The sequence below is a fragment of the Anomaloglossus baeobatrachus genome, chromosome 2 (genome assembly GCF_048569485.1).
Source record: "Anomaloglossus baeobatrachus isolate aAnoBae1 chromosome 2, aAnoBae1.hap1, whole genome shotgun sequence".
In the NCBI taxonomy this organism is placed as follows: domain Eukaryota; kingdom Metazoa; phylum Chordata; class Amphibia; order Anura; family Aromobatidae; genus Anomaloglossus; species Anomaloglossus baeobatrachus.
This window is the reverse complement of record NC_134354.1, coordinates 125,962,863-125,983,319: the sequence shown is the minus strand read 5'-3', so window position 1 is coordinate 125,983,319 and position 20,457 is coordinate 125,962,863. Positions and strand designations below refer to the sequence as shown.

General features: G+C 50.8%; 1 protein-coding gene across 4 annotated transcripts in view; it reads right to left on the bottom strand.

Annotated features, from left to right (window-relative positions):
• NAGPA (N-acetylglucosamine-1-phosphodiester alpha-N-acetylglucosaminidase) overlaps positions 1-18,415 on the bottom strand; it is a 46,485-nt gene extending 28,070 nt beyond the window's left edge. For 2 of the 4 annotated variants that reach the window (XM_075335314.1, XM_075335316.1), the window contains exons 1-2: positions 18,234-18,385; positions 5,959-6,441 (exon numbers count right to left, since the gene is read on the bottom strand). In XM_075335314.1, the coding sequence (XP_075191429.1) occupies positions 5,959-6,441; positions 18,234-18,370 (620 nt within the window). In that variant the 5' untranslated portion in view covers positions 18,371-18,385. Of the gene's footprint in view, positions 1-5,958; positions 6,459-18,233 lie in introns of all 4 variants that reach the window. The other 2 variants (XM_075335313.1, XM_075335315.1) reach the window with 2 other exon arrangements.
• Positions 18,416-20,457: the final 2,042 nt, after the last annotated feature.

Below are 20,457 nucleotides of genomic sequence, written 5' to 3'. Positions count from 1 at the left end.
GAACTGTAGGTTTCAAGAATTGGTTCCTCGATCCCCCGAGCCAGGGTGGATTCAGAAGCTTGCGACTGTTTACGCCGACCAGCGACAAGGACAAAGAGTGCATCCGGGTGGCGCAGGAGCGCCATGCGGGAAGTAGAACCTGAGTGCTCTCACCAGAACCAACAGATGCAAATCCTTCTGAAATTGATGGACTGGACGAGGACACAAAGAAGGTGAGGTGATATCCTGATTGATATGAAAGTGGGATACCACCTTAGGGAGAAATTCCGGAATCGGACGCAGAACTACCCTGTCCTGGTGAAGGACCAGGAAGGGAGATTTGTATGAGAGCGTTGCTAGCTCGGAAACTCTCCTAGGAGACGAGACCGTTACTAGAAGGCCACTTCCCGAGAAAAGCGGGAAGGGAGACCTCTTTCAAAGGCTCGAAAGGCGGCATCTGGAGAGCAATTAGAACCTTGTTCAGATCCCAGGGCTCTAACGGCCGCTTGTACGGAGTGCTGAGACGACAAACTCCCCGTAGGAACGTGCGTACCTGAGGAAGTCGTTTCTGAAAAAATACAGATAGCGCTGAGACTTGTCCCTAAAGGGAACTGAGCGACAACCCTTTTTCCAACCTAGATTGCAGGAAGGAAGGAAACATAGACGATGCAACCGGCCAGGGAGAAACACCCTGCGCCGAGCACCGAGATAAGAATATCTTCCACGTCCTGTGGTCAATCTTGGCGGACGTTGGTATGCTAGCCTGTCTCATGGTGGCAACCACGTCCTGAGGTAATCCTGACGACACTAGGTTCCAGGACTCAATGCCACACCATCAGGTTGAGGGCCGTAGAATTCAAATGGAAGAATGGCCCTTGAGACAGCCAGTCTGATTGGTCTGGTAGTGCCCCCGGTTAGCCTACCGTGAGGCACCACAGAACCGGGAACCACAACATCCTCGGCCAATCTGTAGCGACGAGGATGGCGCGGCCGCAGTCGGTCCTGATCTAGCGCAGCACTCTGGGCAACAATGCCAGAGGTGGCACATAAGGTAGCTGGAACTGCGACCAATGCTGAACTAAGGCGTCTGCCGCCAGAGCTCGTGATTGTGAAACCGTGCCATGAAGCTGGCACAGTTGTTGTTGTGCCGTGACGCCATTAGATCGACGTCCGGCCTCTGTCAGCGGCGCCAGATCTCCCGAAACCCGTCCGGGTGAAGAGACCATACCCTTTCGGCCACACCCCGGCGACTTAGGAAGTCAGCTTCCTAGTTTTCCACGCCTGGGATGTGAACTGTGGATATGGTGGATGCCGTGTCTTCCACCCACATCAGAACCTGCCGGACTTCCTGGAAGGCTTGCCGGTTGCGCGTTCTTCCTTGGTGGTTGATGTATGCCACCGCTGTGGAGTTGTCCGACTGAAGTCGGATTTGCTTGCTGTCCAGCTGCTGTTGGAAGGTTTGTAGGGTAAGATACACTGCTCTGTGTTCAAGAACATTGATCTGAAGGGTGGACTCTTGCTGAGTCCACGTACCCTGAGCGCTGTGGTGGAGAAAAACTGCTCCCCACCCTGATAGACTCGCGTCTGTCGTAACTATCGCCCAGGATGGGGATAGGAAGGACCTTCTTTTTGACCATGAGGTGGGAAGAAGCCACCACCGTAGAGATTCCTTGGCCGCCTGAGAAAGAAAGACGACTCTGTTGAGGGAGGTCGACTCCCCGTCCCATTGGCGGAGAATGTCACATTGTAGTGGACGCAGATGAAACTGCGCGAAAAGAACTGCCTCCATTGCTACCATCTTACGTAGGAAGTGCATGAGGCGTCTCAATGTGTGCGACTGGTTCTTAAAGAAGAGATTGCAGCCCGTAGTGAATGCTGTTTGTCTAGCGGAAGCTTCACTATCGCTGAGAGAGTATGAAACTCCATGCCTAGATATGTTAGCGATAGGGTCGGGGTCGGATCTGACTTCAAAAAGTTGATGATCCACCCAAAACTCTAGAGAGTCTCCAGCGCAACGTTCGGGCAGTGTCGGCATGTTTCCTAAGAGAGTGCCTTGACAAGTAGATCGTCTAAATATGGGATCACAGAGTGACCCTGAGAGTGCAGGACTGTGACTACTGCTGCCCTGACCTTGGCGAAGACCAGTGGGACTGTCGCTAGCCGGAAGGTAGAGCTACGAACAGAAGGTGTTCGTCTCCTATAACGAAGCGTAGAAACGCTAGTGCTCTGGATCAATCGGCACGTGTGGATAAGCATCCTTGATGCCTAATGATGCTAGGAAATCTCCTTGGGACATTGAGGCGATGACATGGCGGAGGGATTCCATCCGGAACCGCCTGGTGTCCACGAGCTTGCTGAGCAGTTTTAGATCCAGAACGGGACGGAACGGCCCGTTCTTATAGGCACCGCAAATAATTTGGGGTAAAAACCGTGACCTTGTTCCTGAAGAGGAACGGGGGTCATCACTCTTTCTGCCTATAGAGTGCACCCTGTTTGCAGAAGAGCAGCGGCTCGGCCGGGAGGTGGAGAAGTTCTGAAGAATCGAGTTGGAGGACGAGAAGTGAGCTCTATCCTGTACCCGTGAGACAGAATGTCTCACACCCAACGGTCATTGACCTATGTCAGCTAAATATCGCCAAGGCGGGTGAGCCTGCTACCGACCGAGGATGCGGAGAGAGGAGGCCGCAAGTCATGAGGAAGCCGCCTTGGAAGCGGGTTTTCAGACTGTCTCTTTTTTGGGCGTGACTGAGCCCGCCAAGAATCTGAGCTCCTCTGATCCCTTTGAGTCCACATTGGACGAGGAAAAATGGGACCTGCCCGAGCCTCGAAAAGACCGAAACCACGACTGCCTCCTGCTCTGTTGGGGTTTGTTGTGTCCGGGCTGAGGAAAGGATGAATCCTTACCCCTGGACTGTTTAATGGTTACATCCAAACGCTCACCAAACAGTCGGTCAGCAGAAAAAGGCAACTGGTTAAGCAACCTTTTTTGGAAGCAGAATCTGCCTTCCATTCACTTAACGAGCAGACCAGGCTCTGCTTAAAAACACGGAGCAGCGGAGGCTACTGCCGTACGGTTCGCAGAGTCTAGGGCAACCTGAATCGCGTAAGAAACAAATGCAGACATTTGAGAGGTTAAGGATGCCACCTGCGGCACAGATGTACGTGTAACCGTGTCAATCTGTGTAAGACAAGCTGAAATAGCTTGGAGTGCCCCAAGGGTGAGAATGCTGGAGCCAACGGTGCGCCGACAGTCTCATAGATGGATTTAGACCAGAGATCCATCTGTCTGTCAGTGGCATCTTTAAGTGCAGCTCCATCTCCCACTGCAACTATGGATCTAGCTACAAGCCTGGAGATTGGAGGATGCCGCTTGGGACACTGGGTCCAGTCCTTGACCACGTCAGGGGGCAGGGATAACGTGTATCCTAAGCCGTTTGGAGAAGCGCATATCTGGATAAGTGTGGTGTTCCTGGACTGCCTCTCTGAAGGCAGAGTGGTCCAGAAAAATACGTGAAGCTGACTCCTCCACTGGAGGAGCTGGGTGAGAAATAACCAACATTCTATTGATGGACGCTATAAGATTATTCACTATGGCGTCACCATTAGGTGTATCCAGATTGAGAGCGGTCTCAGGATCAGAATCCTGAGCCGCTACTTCCGCCTCATTACACAGAGAGTCCTTCCGCTAGGACCCTGATGAAACCGAGGGCCGCTCATAGTGAGCCCGCTTAGGCTGTCTGGGACTGACGTCTGTGCAGAGCCGTGACTCTGGGATGCGAGTGACATTCCCGGAGCTGTTAGTTGTTCACACTGAGGGGGGCCATGGATCAATGATTCAACAGTGCCCATGTTGTGAGAGACATGTCCGGACTGCTAGGCTTCTAGTATCATAGCCATAGTCTCAGAAAATCTGTCAGTAAATACTGCAGACACCGTCCTCATCCTCTGGCCATTAGCAGAGACTCCGGCTGAGTTGGATATAATGGGGGTCTATGTAACCTGCCGGCCGTATAGCCGTACATGCTGTACCGGCTGCATAGAAAAACATGTGGTTCTGCACCTTTGTTTTACACAGAGAATATGCTGATAACTCCTCCGCACAATCCAGGAGGGTATATACAACGTGCGACCAAACAGTGCAATGTATATAGTACAAGCATATCTATAAGTGCACTTCTGCACTAGTGGGGTTAGCACCACAGGTGCTGCTTAACGCCTGTTGCAGCGATTGTGTGACTATCAGAATGCCAGGGTCTTCCACACTTGTCTCTGTATCGTACAGAAACTGACACTAATGGCTGCCGGCGTCCTTGTAGAGAAGGAAGCCGTGGGCGTGCCTGAGAAAGTGCGGGAATCCGGTTTCACAGTGCACACAGTGAGAGGGGTGGAGTATGCAAAACATACTCCAGCTCTCAGCGCTGCTGTGCTATGCAGCGTCACGCCCCTACCCTGACTGTCAGGCCTGTGGGCGGTAACGAAGGGAGACTAGGCCCAGAAGCCGGGGACTCGAGTTAATAAGCGCGGCCGGCATATCAGTGCTGGCCGGCGCGGAAGTCCCCGACGCACCACAAATCCCAGCGGCGCCTTAAATAAAAATGGCAGCGGCGGTTAGCGCAGTAGTCACCCAATACACTAACACACCCAGCAACGCTGTGGTGTGCGATGGCACTAGTGCGGACAGCGCCGCTGTCCCTGGCGCACTAACACACCCAGCAGTGCTGCCGTGTGTCTGCGCGGTCCCCACAGGGACACAGAGTACCTCCATGTAGCAGGGCCATGTCCCTGAAGATACTCCGCTCCATGTCCAGCAGATACCAGGGGCTGTGGATGGAGCACGGTCTCAGTGCCTGGAGACCGATAGAATCCCACTTCACCCAGAGCCCTGTAAAAAGGGATGGGGAAGGAAGCAGCATGTGGGCTCCAGCCTCCGTACCCGCAATGGGTACCTCAACCTTAACAAACACCTCCGACATGAAGTGGGGTGAGAAGGGAGCATGCTGGGAGCCCTGTATGGGCCCTCTTTTCTTCCATCCGACATAGTCAGCAGCTGCTGCTGACTAAACAGTGGAGCTATGCGTGGATGTGTTGCCTCCTTCGCACAAAGCACAAAACTGGTGAGCCAGTGATCCCACTGGGGGTGTATAGCCAGAAGGGGAGGGGCCTTACACTTTTAAGTGTAATACTTTGTGTGGCCTCCGGAGGCAATAGCTATACACCCAATTGTCTGGGTCTCCCAATTAGGAGCGAAAAAGAAAGTTGCAATCGATTAATCTGGAGCCAATATCTGGAAACAAAAACTAGGACTGGAGCCATCTGCAGCCAATCAGATTCCAGCTCTCGGTTTTTGGAAAATTAAAACCTCAATCTGAATGTAACCACTGTAGATAAAATGTATCACTCTCTAAAACAGGGGTCAGGAACCTATCGCACGCGAGCCACATGTGGTTCTCTTGATAGTTGCTTCTGGCTCGCAGACGAATCTTTAATAAAAAAAAATACCATATTTTTCAGTTTGTAAGACGCACTTTTTCCCCCAAAACTGGGGGAAAAATGGGGGTGCGTCTTAAAAACCGCATATGGCTTACCGGCGCGGCAGTGGTGGCGCAGAGTCGGCGATACTGCGGGCTCCTGGGGTGTTGTGGCGGCGAGCACCATTGATCTGCCGGCGGACTGCTTTGAATCTCCCGCAGTTGACGAGATCGACACCCCACGAGCCCGCAGAAGTATCACGGACCCTCCGAACACTGACCCTCTTGAGCAGCGACACACCCTTCTCCATGCCCACAGCATCACCTACCCTGCCTCCTGGGACCTTCTGAGCCCCTCCACCACTCCCCCCTGGTGAGTATGGCCCTCACGGAATTACATTTTAAAATATGTGGTGTTCATGGCTCCCTCAACCAAAAAGGTTCCCGACCCCTGATCTAAAGGCATTCGCAACATTATATGGGAGTGTGAAGGATTCAAGTCAGTACTCACCCAAACACCATGGTACCATCTGCCCTTATGCCAAACTGGGCATTTTGGATCCCTCCAGAGGATTGTGCCAGTCTGCTGTTACTTACAATATTGCCAAGACACTGTTTAGTGCTAGTATTGAAAAATCCTCCATTTTGGGCGACTATGCATTTGCCGTGTTTCACAGTTTCCTCTACCGTTGCTGTAATGTTTTTATTGCAGCTCCCGGGTCCTGCAGGCTCCAGCACAGACACAGTCCTCAGAGGATCATTTATAAAGGTAAAATGGCCAGAAACCGTCTTTTCCACACCACCAGAAAGTATTGACACAAAAGTCCTGGTGGTAGATATTGGGCTTATGGTGTCGTTATTACTGGGCCACTTCTCGTGTGTCGTATTCCCATGTATAAGAGGCAGACAGCTCCTGGTCTCGCGATGACTACGGCTAGGACCGTGTGTACTAGAGGAGTCATAGGGCAGGAGCAAATCGTCAACCATGGAGGTCCTAATGAGGGACAAAAACTGTTAATGGCACTTATTACTTTGTAAATGAGATGTACATTCCATAAAGACTCAAAAATACAGAAAAATAGCTTTCTAGTGAGGGGCAGCCTTAAAAATGATAAGTCTATGTGACTGCAGACTTGTGAATGCTCCCAGGACACACACTATGTGCTGCATGATTTCGCCGATTTCTGACCTGGGAACGGCGATCATGACTACACAAGTGTATTACGCGAGGCCGCACCAACTAGTCGGATTCTGGCCAGGAGTCTGCATGTTTTATACTCACGGCCACGGGACCACCGTTCCCGGCTTAGAATCCGGACTCACAAGTCTGAAGTTACATAGAATGACTTAAGGGCTGCTTCTCACTTGCGAGTTTCTCACAGTAGAGCAATGCGAGAAAATCTCGCATTGGAATCGGACACATGTTAGTGAATGATTCAGCTCGCATTTGCGATTTTTTTCTCAGTCCAAATCGGACTGAGAAAAAAAATCGCAGCATGCTGCTTTTTTGCGAGTTTCTACTGCGAGTCTCTCCAATGCAAGTCTATGGGAGCGTGTAAAAAAATCAGATGTCACGGGACAGCACTCACACCATCCTAGTGACATCCGATTTTCTAAATACATTTCTCGCATGTTTCCTAAAACACTGGAAACGAGTGATGTCTCACAATGTCTGTCAATCACTATTCTCTGTCAGTCGGTCTCTCCCTCTCGGTCTCTATTCTCTCTGTGTAGGTCGGTCTGTCGGTCGGTCACTATCTCTGTCCCTCACTCTCTGTTCATGTCGGTCTATCCCTCTCCCCCCCCCTCTCTCATACTCATCGATCACCGGCGTGGCGCTGCACGGCGTTCACACTGCTCCGGCGGCTTCTCCTCTTTTAAAAAAAAGCCGGCCGCTCATTATTCAATCTCGTATTCCCTGCTTTGCCTGCCCACCGGCACGACACGCCCCCACGCTGAGTGACAGCTGTCTCACTGCAACCAATCACAGCAGCCGGTGGGCGTGTCTATGCTGTGCAGTAAAATAAATAATTAAAACAAAACGGCGTGCGGTCCCCCCCAATTTTAATACCAGCCAGATAAAGCCATACGGCTGAACGCTGGTATTCTCAGGATGGGGAGCTCCACGTTATGGGGAGCCCCCCAGCCTAACAATATCAGCCAGCAGCCGCCCAGAATGGCCGCAGCTATTAGATGCGACTGTTCTGGGACTGTACCCGGCTCTTCCCGATTTGCCCTGGTGCGTTGGCAATCGGGGTAATAAGGAGTTAATGGCAGCCCATAGCTGCCACTAAGTCCTAGATTAATCATTGCAGGCGTCTATGAGACAACTCCAATGATTAACCTGTAAATTAAAGTTAATAAACACACACAATGAAAAAGAAGGGAATTTTGTTTACTTACCGTAAATTCCTTTTCTTCTAGCTCCAATTGGGAGACCCAGACAATTGGGTGTATAGCTTCTGCCTCCGGAGGCCACACAAAGTATTACACTTAAAAGTGTAAAGCCCCTCCCCTTCTGCCTATACACCCCCCGTGCATCACGGGCTCCTCAGTTTTGGTGCAAAAGCAAGAAGGAGGAAAAATTATAAATTGGTTTAAAGTAAATTCAATCCGAAGGAATTTCGGAGAACTGAAACCATTCAACATGAACAACATGTGTACACAAAGAACAACAGCCCGAAGGGAACAGGGGCGGGTGCTGGGTCTCCCAATTGGAGCTAGAAGAAAAGGAATTTACGGTAAGTAAACAAAATTCCCTTCTTCTTTTTCGCTCCATTGGGAGACCCAGACAATTGGGACGTCCAAAAGCAGTCCCTGGGTGGGTAAAATGATACCTCGTAATAGAGCCGTACCACGGCCCTTTCCTACAGGTGGGCAACCGCCGCCTGAAGGACTCGCCTACCTAGGCTGGCATCCGCCGAAGCATAGGTATGCACCTGATAGTGTTTCGTGAAAGTGTGCAGGCTCGACCAGGTAGCCGCCTGACACACCTGCTGAGCCGTAGCCTGGTGCCGCAAAGCCCAGGACGCACCCACGGCTCTGGTAGAATGGGCTTTCAGCCCTGAGGGAACCGGAAGCCCAGAAGATCGGTAAGCTTCGAGAATTGGTTCCTTGATCCACCGAGCCAGGGTTGATTTCGAAGCCTGTGACCCTTTACGCTGGCCAGCGACAAGGACAAAGAGTGCATCCGAGCGGCGCAGGGGCGCCGTACGAGAAATGTAGAGTCTGAGTGCTCTCACCAGATCTAACGAGTGCAAATCCTTTTCACACTGATGAACTGGATGAGGACAAAAAGATGGTAAGGAGATATCCTGATTGAGATGAAAGGGGGATACCACCTTAGGTAGAAATTCCGGAACCGGACGCAGAACCACCTTGTCCTGGTGAAACACCAGGAAAGGGGCTTTGCATGACAGCGCTGCTAGCTCAGACACTCTCCGAAGTGATGTGACTGCTACTAGAAAAACCACTTTCTGTGAAAGGCGTGAAAGAGAAATATCCTTCATTGGCTCAAAAGGTGGTTTCTGAAGAGCCATCAGTACCCTGTTCAGATCCCAGGGTTCTAACGGCCGCTTGTAAGGAGGGACTATGTGACAAACCCCCTGCAGGAACGTGCGTACCTGTGGAAGTCTGGCCAGGCGCTTCTGAAAAAACACAGAGAGCGCTGAGACTTGTCCCTTAAGAGAGCCGAGCGACAACCCTTTTTCCAATCCTGATTGAAGGAATGAAAGAAAAGTGGGCAAGGCAAATGGCCAGGGAGAAAAACCCTGATCAGAGCACCAAGATAGGAATATCCTCCACGTCCTGTGGTAGATCTTGGCGGACGTTGGTTTCCTAGCCTGTCTCATAGTGGCAATGACCTCTTGAGATAACCCTGAAGACGCTAGGATCCAGGACTCAATGGCCACACAGTCAGGTTGAGGGCCGCAGAATTCAGATGGAAAAACGGCCCTTGAGACAGCAAGTCTGGTCGGTCTGGTAGTGGCCACGGTTGACCCACCGTGAGATGCCACAGATCTGGGTACCACGACCTCCTTGGCCAGTCTGGAGCGACGAGGATGGCGCGGCGACAGTCGGACCTGATCTTGCGTAACACTCTGGGCAACAGTGCCAGAGGAGGAAACACATAAGGGAGCTGAAACTGCGACCAATCCTGAACTAAGGCGTCTGCCGCCAGAGCTCTGTGATCTTGAGATCGTGCCATGAAAGTTGGGACCTTGTTGTTGTGCCGTGACGCCATTAGGTCGACGTCCGGCCTCCCCCAGCGGCAACAGATCTCTTGAAACACGTCCGGGTGAAGGGACCATTCCCCTGCGTCCATGCCCTGGCGACTGAGAAAGTCTGCTTCCCAGTTGTCTACGCCCGGGATGTGAACTGCGGATATGGTGGAGGCCGTGGCTTCCACCCACATCAGAATCCGCCGGACTTCCTGGAAGGCTTGCCGACTGCGTGTTCCCCCTTGGTGGTTGATGTATGCCACCGCTGTGGAGTTGTCCGACTGAATTCGGATTTGCTGGCCTTCCAGCCACGGCTGGAACGCCTTTAGGGCAAGATACACTGCTCTGATCTCCAGAACATTGATCTGAAGGGAGGACTCTGTCGGAGTCCAGGTTCCCTGAGCCCTGTGGTGGAGAAAAACCGCTCCCCACCCTGACAGGCTTGCGTCCGTCGTGACCACAGCCCATGATGGGGGAAGGAAGGATTTCCCCCTTGACAGAGAAGTGGGGGGAAGCCACCACTGAAGGGAAGCCTTGGCTGCCTGTGAAAGGGAGACGTTCCTGTCGAGGGACGTCGACTTCCTGTCCCATTTTCGGAGAATGTCCCATTGAAGTGGACGCAGATGAAACTGCGCAAAAGGAACTGCCTCCATTGCTGCTACCATCTTCCCTAGGAAGTGCATGAGGCGCCTCAAGGGGTGACTGGCCTTGAAGGAGAGATTGCACCCCTGTCTGTAGTGAACGCTGTTTGTCCAGCGGAAGCTTCACTATCGCTGGAAGAGTATGAAACTCCATGCCAAGATATGTCAGAGATTGGGCCGGTGTCAGATTTGACTTTGGAAAATTGATGATCCACCCGAAACTCTGGAGAGTCTCCAGAGCAATGTTCAGGCTGTGTTGGCATGCCACTTGAGTGGGTGCCTTGACAAGCAGATCGTCTAAGTAAGGGATCACCGAGTGTCCCGAGAGTGTAGGACTGCTACCACTGCTGCCATGACCTTGGTGAAGACCCGTGGGGCTGTCGCCAGGCCGAAAGGCAGCGCCACGAACTGAAGGTGTTCGTCTCCTATGGCGAAACGCAGGAAGCGCTGATGCTCTGGTGCAATTGGTACGTGGAGATAAGCATCTTTGATGTCGATTGATGCTAGGAAATCTCCTTGGGACATTGAAGCGATGACGGAGCGGAGCGATTCCATCCGGAACCGCCTGGTTTTTACGTGTTTGTTGAGCAGTTTTAGGTCCAGAACAGGACGGAAGGATCCGTCCTTTTTTGGTACCACAAACAAGTTGGAGTAAAAACCGTGACCCTGTTGCTGAAGAGGCACAGGGATCACCACCCCTTCCGCCTTCAGAGTGCACACCGCCTGAAGAAGAGCATCGGCTCTCTCGGGGGGCGGAGATGTTCTGAAAAATCGGGTCGGAGGACGAGAGCTGAGCTCTATCCTGTAACCGTGGGATAGAATGTCTCTCACCCATCGGTCTTTTACCTGTGGCAGCCAGGCGTCGCAAAAGCGGGAAAGCCTGCCACCGACCGAGGATGCGGAGTGAGGAGGCCGAAAGTCATGAGGAGGCCGCCTTGGGAGCGGTTCCTCCGGCGGTCTTTTTAGGACGTGACTTGGACCGCCATGAATCGGAGTTCCTCTGATCCTTTTGAGGCCTTTTGGACGAGGAGAACTGAGACCTGCCCGCGGGCCGAAAGGACCGAAACCTGGATTGTACCTTCCGTGGTTGAGGTCTGTTTGGTTTGGACTGGGGTAAGGATGAGTCCTTTCCCTTGGATTGTTTAATGATTTCATCCAATCGCTCACCAAACAGGCGGTCGCCAGAAAATGGCAACCCGGTCAGGAACTTTTTGGAAGCAGAGTCTGCCTTCCATTCACGTAGCCACATGGCCCTGCGGACTGCCACCGAATTGGCGGATGCTACCGCCGTACGGCTCGTAGAGTCCAGGACAGCGTTAATGGCGTAGGACGCAAACGCCGACGCCTGAGAGGTTAAGGACACCACTTGTGGGGCAGATGAACGTGTGACTGCATTAATCTGCGCATGACAAGCTGATATAGCTTGGAGTGCCCATACGGCTGCGAATGCGGGAGCAAAAGACGCGCCGATAGCTTCATAGATGGATTTCAACCATAGTTCCATCTGTCTGTCAGTGGCATCTTTGAGTGAAGCCCCATCTTCCACTGCAACTATGGATCTAGCCGCCAGTCTGGAGACAGGAGGATCCACCTTAGGACACTGAGCCCAGCCCTTGACAACGTCAGGGGGGAAGGGATAACGTGTATCCTTAAGGCGCTTGGAAAAACGCTTATCTGGACAAGCTCGGTGTTTCTGGACTGCCTCTCTGAAGTCAGAGTGATCCAGAAACATACTCAATGGACGCTTGGGAGACCTGAAACGGAATTTCTCCTGCTGAGAAGCTGACTCCTCAATTGTAGGAGCTGGTGGAGAAATATCCAACACCTGATTGATGGTTGCTATAAGGTCATTCACTATGGCGTCACCATCAGGTGTATCCAGGTTGAGCGCGGTCTCAGGATCAGAATCCTGATCTGCTACCTCCGCTTCATCATCTGGAGAGTCCTCCTGCTGAGACCCTGAGCAGTGTGATGAAGTCGAGGGAATTTCCCAGCGAGACCGCTTAGGCGGCCTGGGACTGCGGTCCATGTCAGAGACCTCACCTTGGGACCCATGGGTCGCCCCAGGAGCACTTTGCAGCTCCAATTGAGGGGGGCCTGGGGTCAATGATTGAACAGTGCCCGGGACCTGAGTCACCGGTCTGGACTGTAAGGCTTCTAGTATCCTAGCAGACCATTTATCCATACTCTCAGACAGTTTGTCAGCAAATACTGCAAACTCCGTCCCTGTCACCTGGACAGTGGTAGCAGGTGGTTTCACCTGGGCCACCAGTAGCAGAGGCTCCGGCTGAGTAAGTGCCACAGGGGCCGAGCATTGCACACAATGAGGGTCCGTGGAACCTGCCGGTAGTATAGCCGCACATGAGGTACAGGTTGCAAAGTAAGCCTGTGCTTTGGCACCCTTGCTATTTGCGGACGACATGCTGTTGTCTCCTCTGAGTACAATACAGGAGGGTTATATAGCCAAAAATCAACAGTGCGACAGTACAGTGTAAATGTATAGCATATATATATATATATATATATATATATTATATATATATATATATATATATATATATATATATATATATATATATATATATATACACACTTCTGCACTTAGTGGGGCCAGCACCTCAGGTGCTGCTTACCGACCGCTCAAAGCGGTTGTGTGATCACCAGAATCCCTGCATGGGCCTCCCAGAGCCTGTGTCTCTCCTCTCCAGCGTTAGAAGTGCTGACAGGAATGGCTGCCGGCGTTCTGTGGAGAGGAGGGGGCCGTGGGCGTGCCCTAGAAAAGTGCGGGAATCTGGAGCCCCACTGTGCTGTATGAGGGGGGAGGAGGATACAAAGTATGCTCCAACCCTCAGCACTAACGTCCTGTGCAGCGTCCCGCCCTTCCCCTGACTGGCAGGCCTGGGGGCGGGAATATGCGATACTAGGCCGCAAAAGCCGGGGACTAAAGTAATAAGCGCGGCCGGCATATAAGCGCGGTCGGCGCGGTAGTCCCCGGAGCACAAACACACCCAGCAGTGCTGCAGTGTAAATGGGCACCAGCGCTCTATGAGCGGTTCCCACGGGGACACAGAGTACCTCACAGCGCGGCCGGCGCGGTAGTCCCCGGCGCACTAACACACCCAGCAGTGCTGCAGTGTGTGTGGCATCAGCGCTCTATGCGCGGTCCCCACGGGGACACAGAGTACCTCACAGTAGCAGGGCCATGTCCCTGTCGATACTCGGCTCCTGTCAGCAGATTCCCCAGGGGCTGCGGAGGGAGCACGGTCTCATGTGCCTGGAGACCGATTAGGATCCCACTTCGCCCAGAGCCCCTTAAGGGATGGGGAAGGAAAACAGCATGGTGGCTCCTGCCTATGTACCCGCAATGGGTACCTCAACCTTAACAACACCGCCGACTCAGAGTGGGGTGAGAAGGGAGCATGCTGGGGGCCCTGTTATGGGCCCTCTTTTCTTCCATCCGACCTAGTCAGCAGCTGCTGCTGACCAAGATGTGGAGCTATGCGTGGATGTCAGCCTCCTTCGCACAAAGCATAAAAACTGAGGAGCCCGTGATGCACTGGGGGTGTATAGGCAGAAGGGGAGGGGCTTTACACTTTTAAGTGTAATACTTTGTGTGGCCTCCGGAGGCAGAAGCTATACACCCAATTGTCTGGGTCTCCCAATGGAGCGAAAAAGAAAAATCCTTTATTTGAAATAATAAACAACAAAGACCCTCGTTCACCACTTCATTAAGTCCCCAAAAAACCTATCCATGTCTGACGTAATCCACGGAGGTCCAGTGTCGCTTCCAGCTCTGCTACATGAAGGTGACAGGAGCTGCAGAAGACACCGCCGCTCCTGTCACCTCCACGCAGCAACTGAGGTGAGAAGCGCGATCAGCTGATGCCAGTCAGGTTACCCGCGGACACCGCTGGATCCTCCAACAGTGACTGCAAGTCGCCCGAGTGACAGCGATGAAGTCACAGGTGAGTTGCGGTCACGGGGGGAGAATACAGCTAGCCGCGTGTAACCTGAGTGACAGCAGCACTAATCGCGCTGCTCAATTCAGTCACTCAGGGGATTAGCGGTCACCGGTGAGTCCTGCACGGGTGACCGCTAATCAGGACGCGACACAGACAGAGCCGCGGCTCTGTCTGTGGCTGCTGTCACCGGCCATTAAGCTCTGCTACATGGCTGTCTGTGTCTGCTGTCAGCGGCCATGTAGCAGAGCTGAATGGCAGATGACAGCTGCTGAGAAAAAAAAAGGATCACACATGCATTGCACACGCACTGCAATCATGAGAAAAATCTCAGGATCGCAGTGCAGTTGCATTGCACTCTGACCTAACGTGAACTAAAATCAGCCGAGTTTTTTTCAGCCAACTCGGACCGATTTTACTCGCATAGATGTGTTTCCAGCCTAATATTTTAGACTGGACAACCCCTTTATGAAGAATTTACATGGGACTGAAGGGACTTACAATCTGTTTTTTTTTTTTGTACAATAGATAGCTTTTCATACCTTATAAGACCGTTTCCCAAGTTATAGAATGTAGCCCAAAGATCGGATGCTAGACATATCTAATCCATTTAAATTTTTTGCACACCCATAGACTTGAATGGGCAAATCTCATCAAACACATGGAAGAGACTAGTGTGCTGCAATTTGTTCACATACAGATTCAAGGAGAAAAAAAACAAAATGCCCATCTGTGCTGCCCCACTGAATAACAGTGATCCTTGTCCTGTCCGAAAAATACGGTCGTGTGAACGAGTCCTACAGAACAATACACATCAGGCGTTGGTGACAGCAGGAGATGCTGATTGTTTCTATGAAGACATAAGCGGGCTTTACAAGCTACGATATCGTTAGTGAATTATCGTCGGAGTCACAGTGTTTGTGACGCACATCCGGCGCTATTAACAAGATTGCAGCGTGTAACACTTAAGAGCGATCTTAAACGATCGCAAAAGAGGGCAAAATCGTTTGCCGCGGAGAGGTCGTCCTGAAACAAAAAATCGTTTTCAGGATGTTAGCGATGTTGTTCCTCGTTCCTGCGGCAGCGCACATCGCTGTATGTGACACCGCAGGAGCGATGAACATATCCTTACCTGCCTCCACTGGCTATGCGGAAGGAAGGAGGTGGGCGGGATTTTTACGTCCCGCTCATCTCCGTCCCTCTGCTTCTATTGAACGCCTGCTGTGTGACGTCGCTGTGACGCCGCACGACCCGCCCCCTTAGGAAGGAGGCGGGTAGCCGGCCAGAGCGACGTCGCAGGGCAGGTAAGTGCGTGTGACGGGGATAAGCAAGGTTGTGTGACACGGGCAGCGACATGCCCGTGTCGCACAACCGACGGGGGCGGGTACGATCGCTTGCTCTATAGACTTTCGATACAAATTAAAAAAAAAAAAAAACAAAAACATAATTTTACAAATGTGTAAAATTCCTATACTAAATGATCCAGTCATTCGATATTCAGGATCTGGAGGGAAAATCCTGCCGTGTAGGGCAGACCGGGCCTATCGCTCGGTTTAACTTGATGAACATGCGTCTAACTGTGCTATATACCACACACACGAAAATAAATAAAAAAAAAAAAAAAAATATTATATATATATATATATATATATATACACACACATGTACAATGGGTATGGAAAGTATTCAGACCCCTTTACATTTTTCACTCTATTTCATTGCAGCCATTTGGTAAATTCTAAAAAGTTCATTTTATTTCTCATTAATGTACACTCTGCACCCCATCTTGACAGAAAAAAAAACTAGAAATGTAGAAATTTTTGCAAATTTATTAAACAAGAAAAACTGAAATCACGTGGTCATAAATCTTCAGACCCTTTGCTCAGACGCTCCTATTTAAGTCACATGCTGTCCATTTCCTTGTGATCCTCCTTGAGATGGTTCTACTCCTTCATTGGAGTCCAGCTGTGTTTAATTAAACTGATAGGACTTGAGTTGGAAAGTCACACACCTGTCTATATAAGACCTCACAGATCACAGAGCATGTCAGACCAAATGAGAATCATGAATTCAAAAGGAACTGCCCAAGCGGCTCACAGACAGAATTGTGGCAAGGCACAGATCTGGCCAAGGTTCCTAAGAGCAAGGTGGCCTCCATAATCCTTAAATGGAAGAAGTTTGGGACCACCAGAACTCTTCCTAGACCTGGCCATCCAGCCAAACTGAACAATCTAGGGAGAAGAGCCTTGGTGAGAGTGATAAAGAAGAACCCCAAGATCACTGTGGTTGAGCTCCAGAGATGCAGTAGGGAGGTGGGAGGAAGTTCCACAAAGGCAACTATCACTGCAGCCCTCCACCTGTCCTGCCTTTATGGCAGAGTGGCCTGACGGAAGCCTCTCCTCAGTGCAAGACATATGAAAGCCTGCATAGTTTGCAAAACAAAAAAAAACACGAAGGACTCCCAGACTATGGGAAATAAGATTCTCTGGTCTGATGAGATGAAGATAGAACTTTTTGGTGATAATTCTAAGCGATGTGTGGAGAAAATCAGACACTGCTCGTCACCTGTCCAATACAATCCCAACAGTGAAACATGGTGGAGACAGCATCATGCTAAAGGGGTGTTTTTCAGCTGCAGGGACAGGACGACTGGTTGCAATTGAAGGAATGATGAATGCGGCCAAGTACAGAGACATCCTGGAAGAAAACCTCTTCCAGAGTGCTCTGGACCTCAGACTTTGGCCAAAGGTTCACCTTCCAACAAGACAATGACCCTAAGCACACTGCTAAAATAACAAAGGAGTGGCTTCAGAACAACTCTGTGAAAATTCTTGACTGGCCCAGCCAGAGCCCTGACCTAAACCCAATTGATCATCTCTGGAAAGACCTGAAAATGGCTGTCCACCAACGTTCACCATCCAACCTGACGGAACAGGAGAGGATCTGCAAGGAAGAATGGCAGAGGATCCCCAAATCCAGGTGTGAAAAGCTTGTTGCATCATTCCCAAGAAGACTCATGGCAGTAGTAGCTCAAAAGGGTGCTTCTACTCAATAGTGAGCAAAGGGTCTGAATACTTATGACCATGTGATATTTTATCTTCTTTAGTTTGATAAATTTGCAAAAATTTCTACATTTCTGGGTTGTTTTTTTCTAGCAAGATGTGGTGCAGAGTGTACATTAATGAGAAAAAAAGGATCTTTTTTGAATTTACCAAATGGCTGCAATGAAACAAAGAGTGAAAAATTTAAAGGGGCCTGAATACTTTCCGTAGTGTGTGTGTGTGTGTGTGTGTGTATGTATGTCTATATCGTACGGCGGACGCTCGTGCCCTGTATCGTACGGCGGACGCTCGTGCCCTGTATCGTACGGCGGACGCTCGTGCCCTGTAACGTACGGCGGACGCTCGTGCCCTGTAACGTACGGCGGACGCTCGTGCCCTGTAACGTACGGCGGACGCTCGTGCCCTGTATCGTACGGCGGACGCTCGTGCCCTGTATCGTACGGCGGACGCTCGTGCCCTGTATCGTACGGCGGACGCTCTTGCCCTGTATCGTACGGCGGACGCTCGTGCCCTGTATCGTACGGCGGACGCTCTTGCCCTGTATCGTACGGCGGACGCTCCGGCGGTCACTGATGGCTCTGCCAGCCCATAGCCGCTGCCCATATCATTTTGGGGCACATTAATAACGTCATCTTTGTAAACTTGGCGCTGCTTTCTCCGCCCCAGCTGCGGGGTCTGGATAATTCACCCTAGTTTTTAGCGCTCCCTTTACTCCTTCTTTGAACATTTTTAAAAGTCCTGGAAAGCCTCTATAAAGGGTCAGGTGACTGGAGGGCGCCTAATAATGGGGTTGTGGGGTCCCCTGTATAGTGCCTGCACGCCTCTTTGGAAAGCAGTAATAGTGCAGCCCCGCATAAAGGGCAGGAAGCCGCGCTCCGCCCGCTCATTGAGCCCCCTCACTCACCTGGCGCTAACATGCAGCCAGCAGTGGAGAAACAGCGCGATCTGCAGCGCCAGCACCCGGTACCAGGACATGCACGTGTACCGCGACCACGACCGTACGCCGAGAAGCCCGTCTCCTCTCCTCCCGGGCGCCGACATGTTACTGTCATAGCGGTCACATGACTGCTTCCTGGATGACGTCATCACTCCGCAGACACCGCTGCCCGTAGTCACGAGCTCATCTGTCAAAGCTAAGAGTAAAATTGTCTTTGGGGTCTGCAACAACCAATCAGCGCTCAGTTCTAACTTTACCAGTGTAGTTTAAAGAAATAAAACCTGAGCTGTGATTGGTTGCTATGGGCAGCTTTTTAGATAGTTTTGAATTGATAGATAAGACTTATTATTAGAGAGTGTGCTATAATTGCCTAATATGCTAATGGCAGCTCACATGAGTGACCAGTGGCCAGAACTCGAAGTTTCAGCCCAATGAGGGGCTTGTGACTTGAGCAAATAGACTTGGGAGTAATGAGCATTAGTCAGTGGCGTAACTAGAGTCTGATGGGCCCCGATGCAGTTTGAGCCAACCCCCCCCCCCCCTATGTTTGTCAGATATATGAGCCATTGTAGCATTCTAAATCCTATAAAGCCATACAAGTTGCCCCCCCCCTCCCCACCTCCTCATTGTCTAGTAATGTGCCCCATCCTGGGCTGCTTCCTGGTAAATATGTCTCCCATCATTGTATATGTCCACATCATGTCCCCATCCTGGTGTATGACCCCATCATGGCTATATCCTGGTATATATAGACCAATCCTGGTATATATGTCCACAATCATGGCCCCATCCAAGTATACATGTCCCCATCATGAACCCATCATTGTATATGTCCCCATCATGCCTATAACCTGGTACATATGTCCCCATCATGGCTCATCCTAGTATATATGTGCCCCATCATGGCTTATCCTGGTATATATGTCCCCATCATGGCCCCATCCTGGTATATATGGCCCCGTCATGGCCCCATCTTGGTATATATGGCCCCATCCTGGTATATATGCACCCATCATGTCCCCATCCTGGTATATGTCCCAAGCATGTCTCCATCCTGATATATAGTCCTCCATCCTGGTATACAACCCCCTATCCTGGTCTATAGCCCTCCCATCCTGGTCTATAGCCCCCATACTGGTATATAGCCCCCCCATCCTGGTATATAGCCCCCATCATGCTATATAGCCCTCCCATCCTGGTCTATAGCCCTCCATCCTGGTCTATAGCCCTCCATACTGGTATATAGTCCTTTCATCCTGGTATATAGCCCCACCCCCGCATACAGAAAAAAATAAATAAACAATTGTACTCACTTACCCTGCACGCCCCCATCATCCTCCGGCGACGCTGACATGCCGGCAACTGTCCAGCATGTAAGCTGCGCAGCACATGACATCAGTGTCATGCGCAGCCACTTACAGCATCGGATATTGTCTGCTCCCCATGCCCAGGCTTGTGTTCATGGGGAACAATGAATTATTCATGGCCTTCATTGGCAGCCAGCACATTACAATGCAGGGACCGATGGTTCTCTGCGTTGCAATGTAGTTCAGCTGGATGTGCGCCTTTGGACACACATCCATCTACATCAGGGGCTGGGGCCGGCCGGCTCCTTGCACCCCCGGGCCTGGTCACAGTGGCAATCTCTGTGACTGCTGTAGTTACGCCCCTTAGCCCCAAGAGCAAAATTATATGTAAAAGTCATTATCCAATATGCTGTGCAATATAGAGCCGTGCCACAACTAGCACTGTGCAGGTGCCATATAACACACCACCATGCCCCCCCCAGACATCATTTTTGCTTTTATATTTATTGAATTATAATCCCTCAAAACAGTAGGGGCCACGTGCACACTTTGAGTAGTTGATGAGATTTTATCTCAGTATTTATAAGTAAAAAACAGCTGGGCCACCAACCATCCAGAAATTCCAGAAGAGTCCATACAAATAAAACACTTTTTTGCCATGTCCATAAAAAACATAATTCATCAGTGATATTTTTGAAGCTGAAGAAATGTACACAGATTATCTTGACTGTAATTATCATTGCACAGTGAATGCAGCTGACATCTTCATATAAGATTTGTGGGCTGGAGACATGGATTACCTACAATCATTGTGATTTATTATGGTTTTCCAATGTGTCTGTAAAATATATTGTCTGTCCGTGAAAAAAAATAAAAAGTCAAAT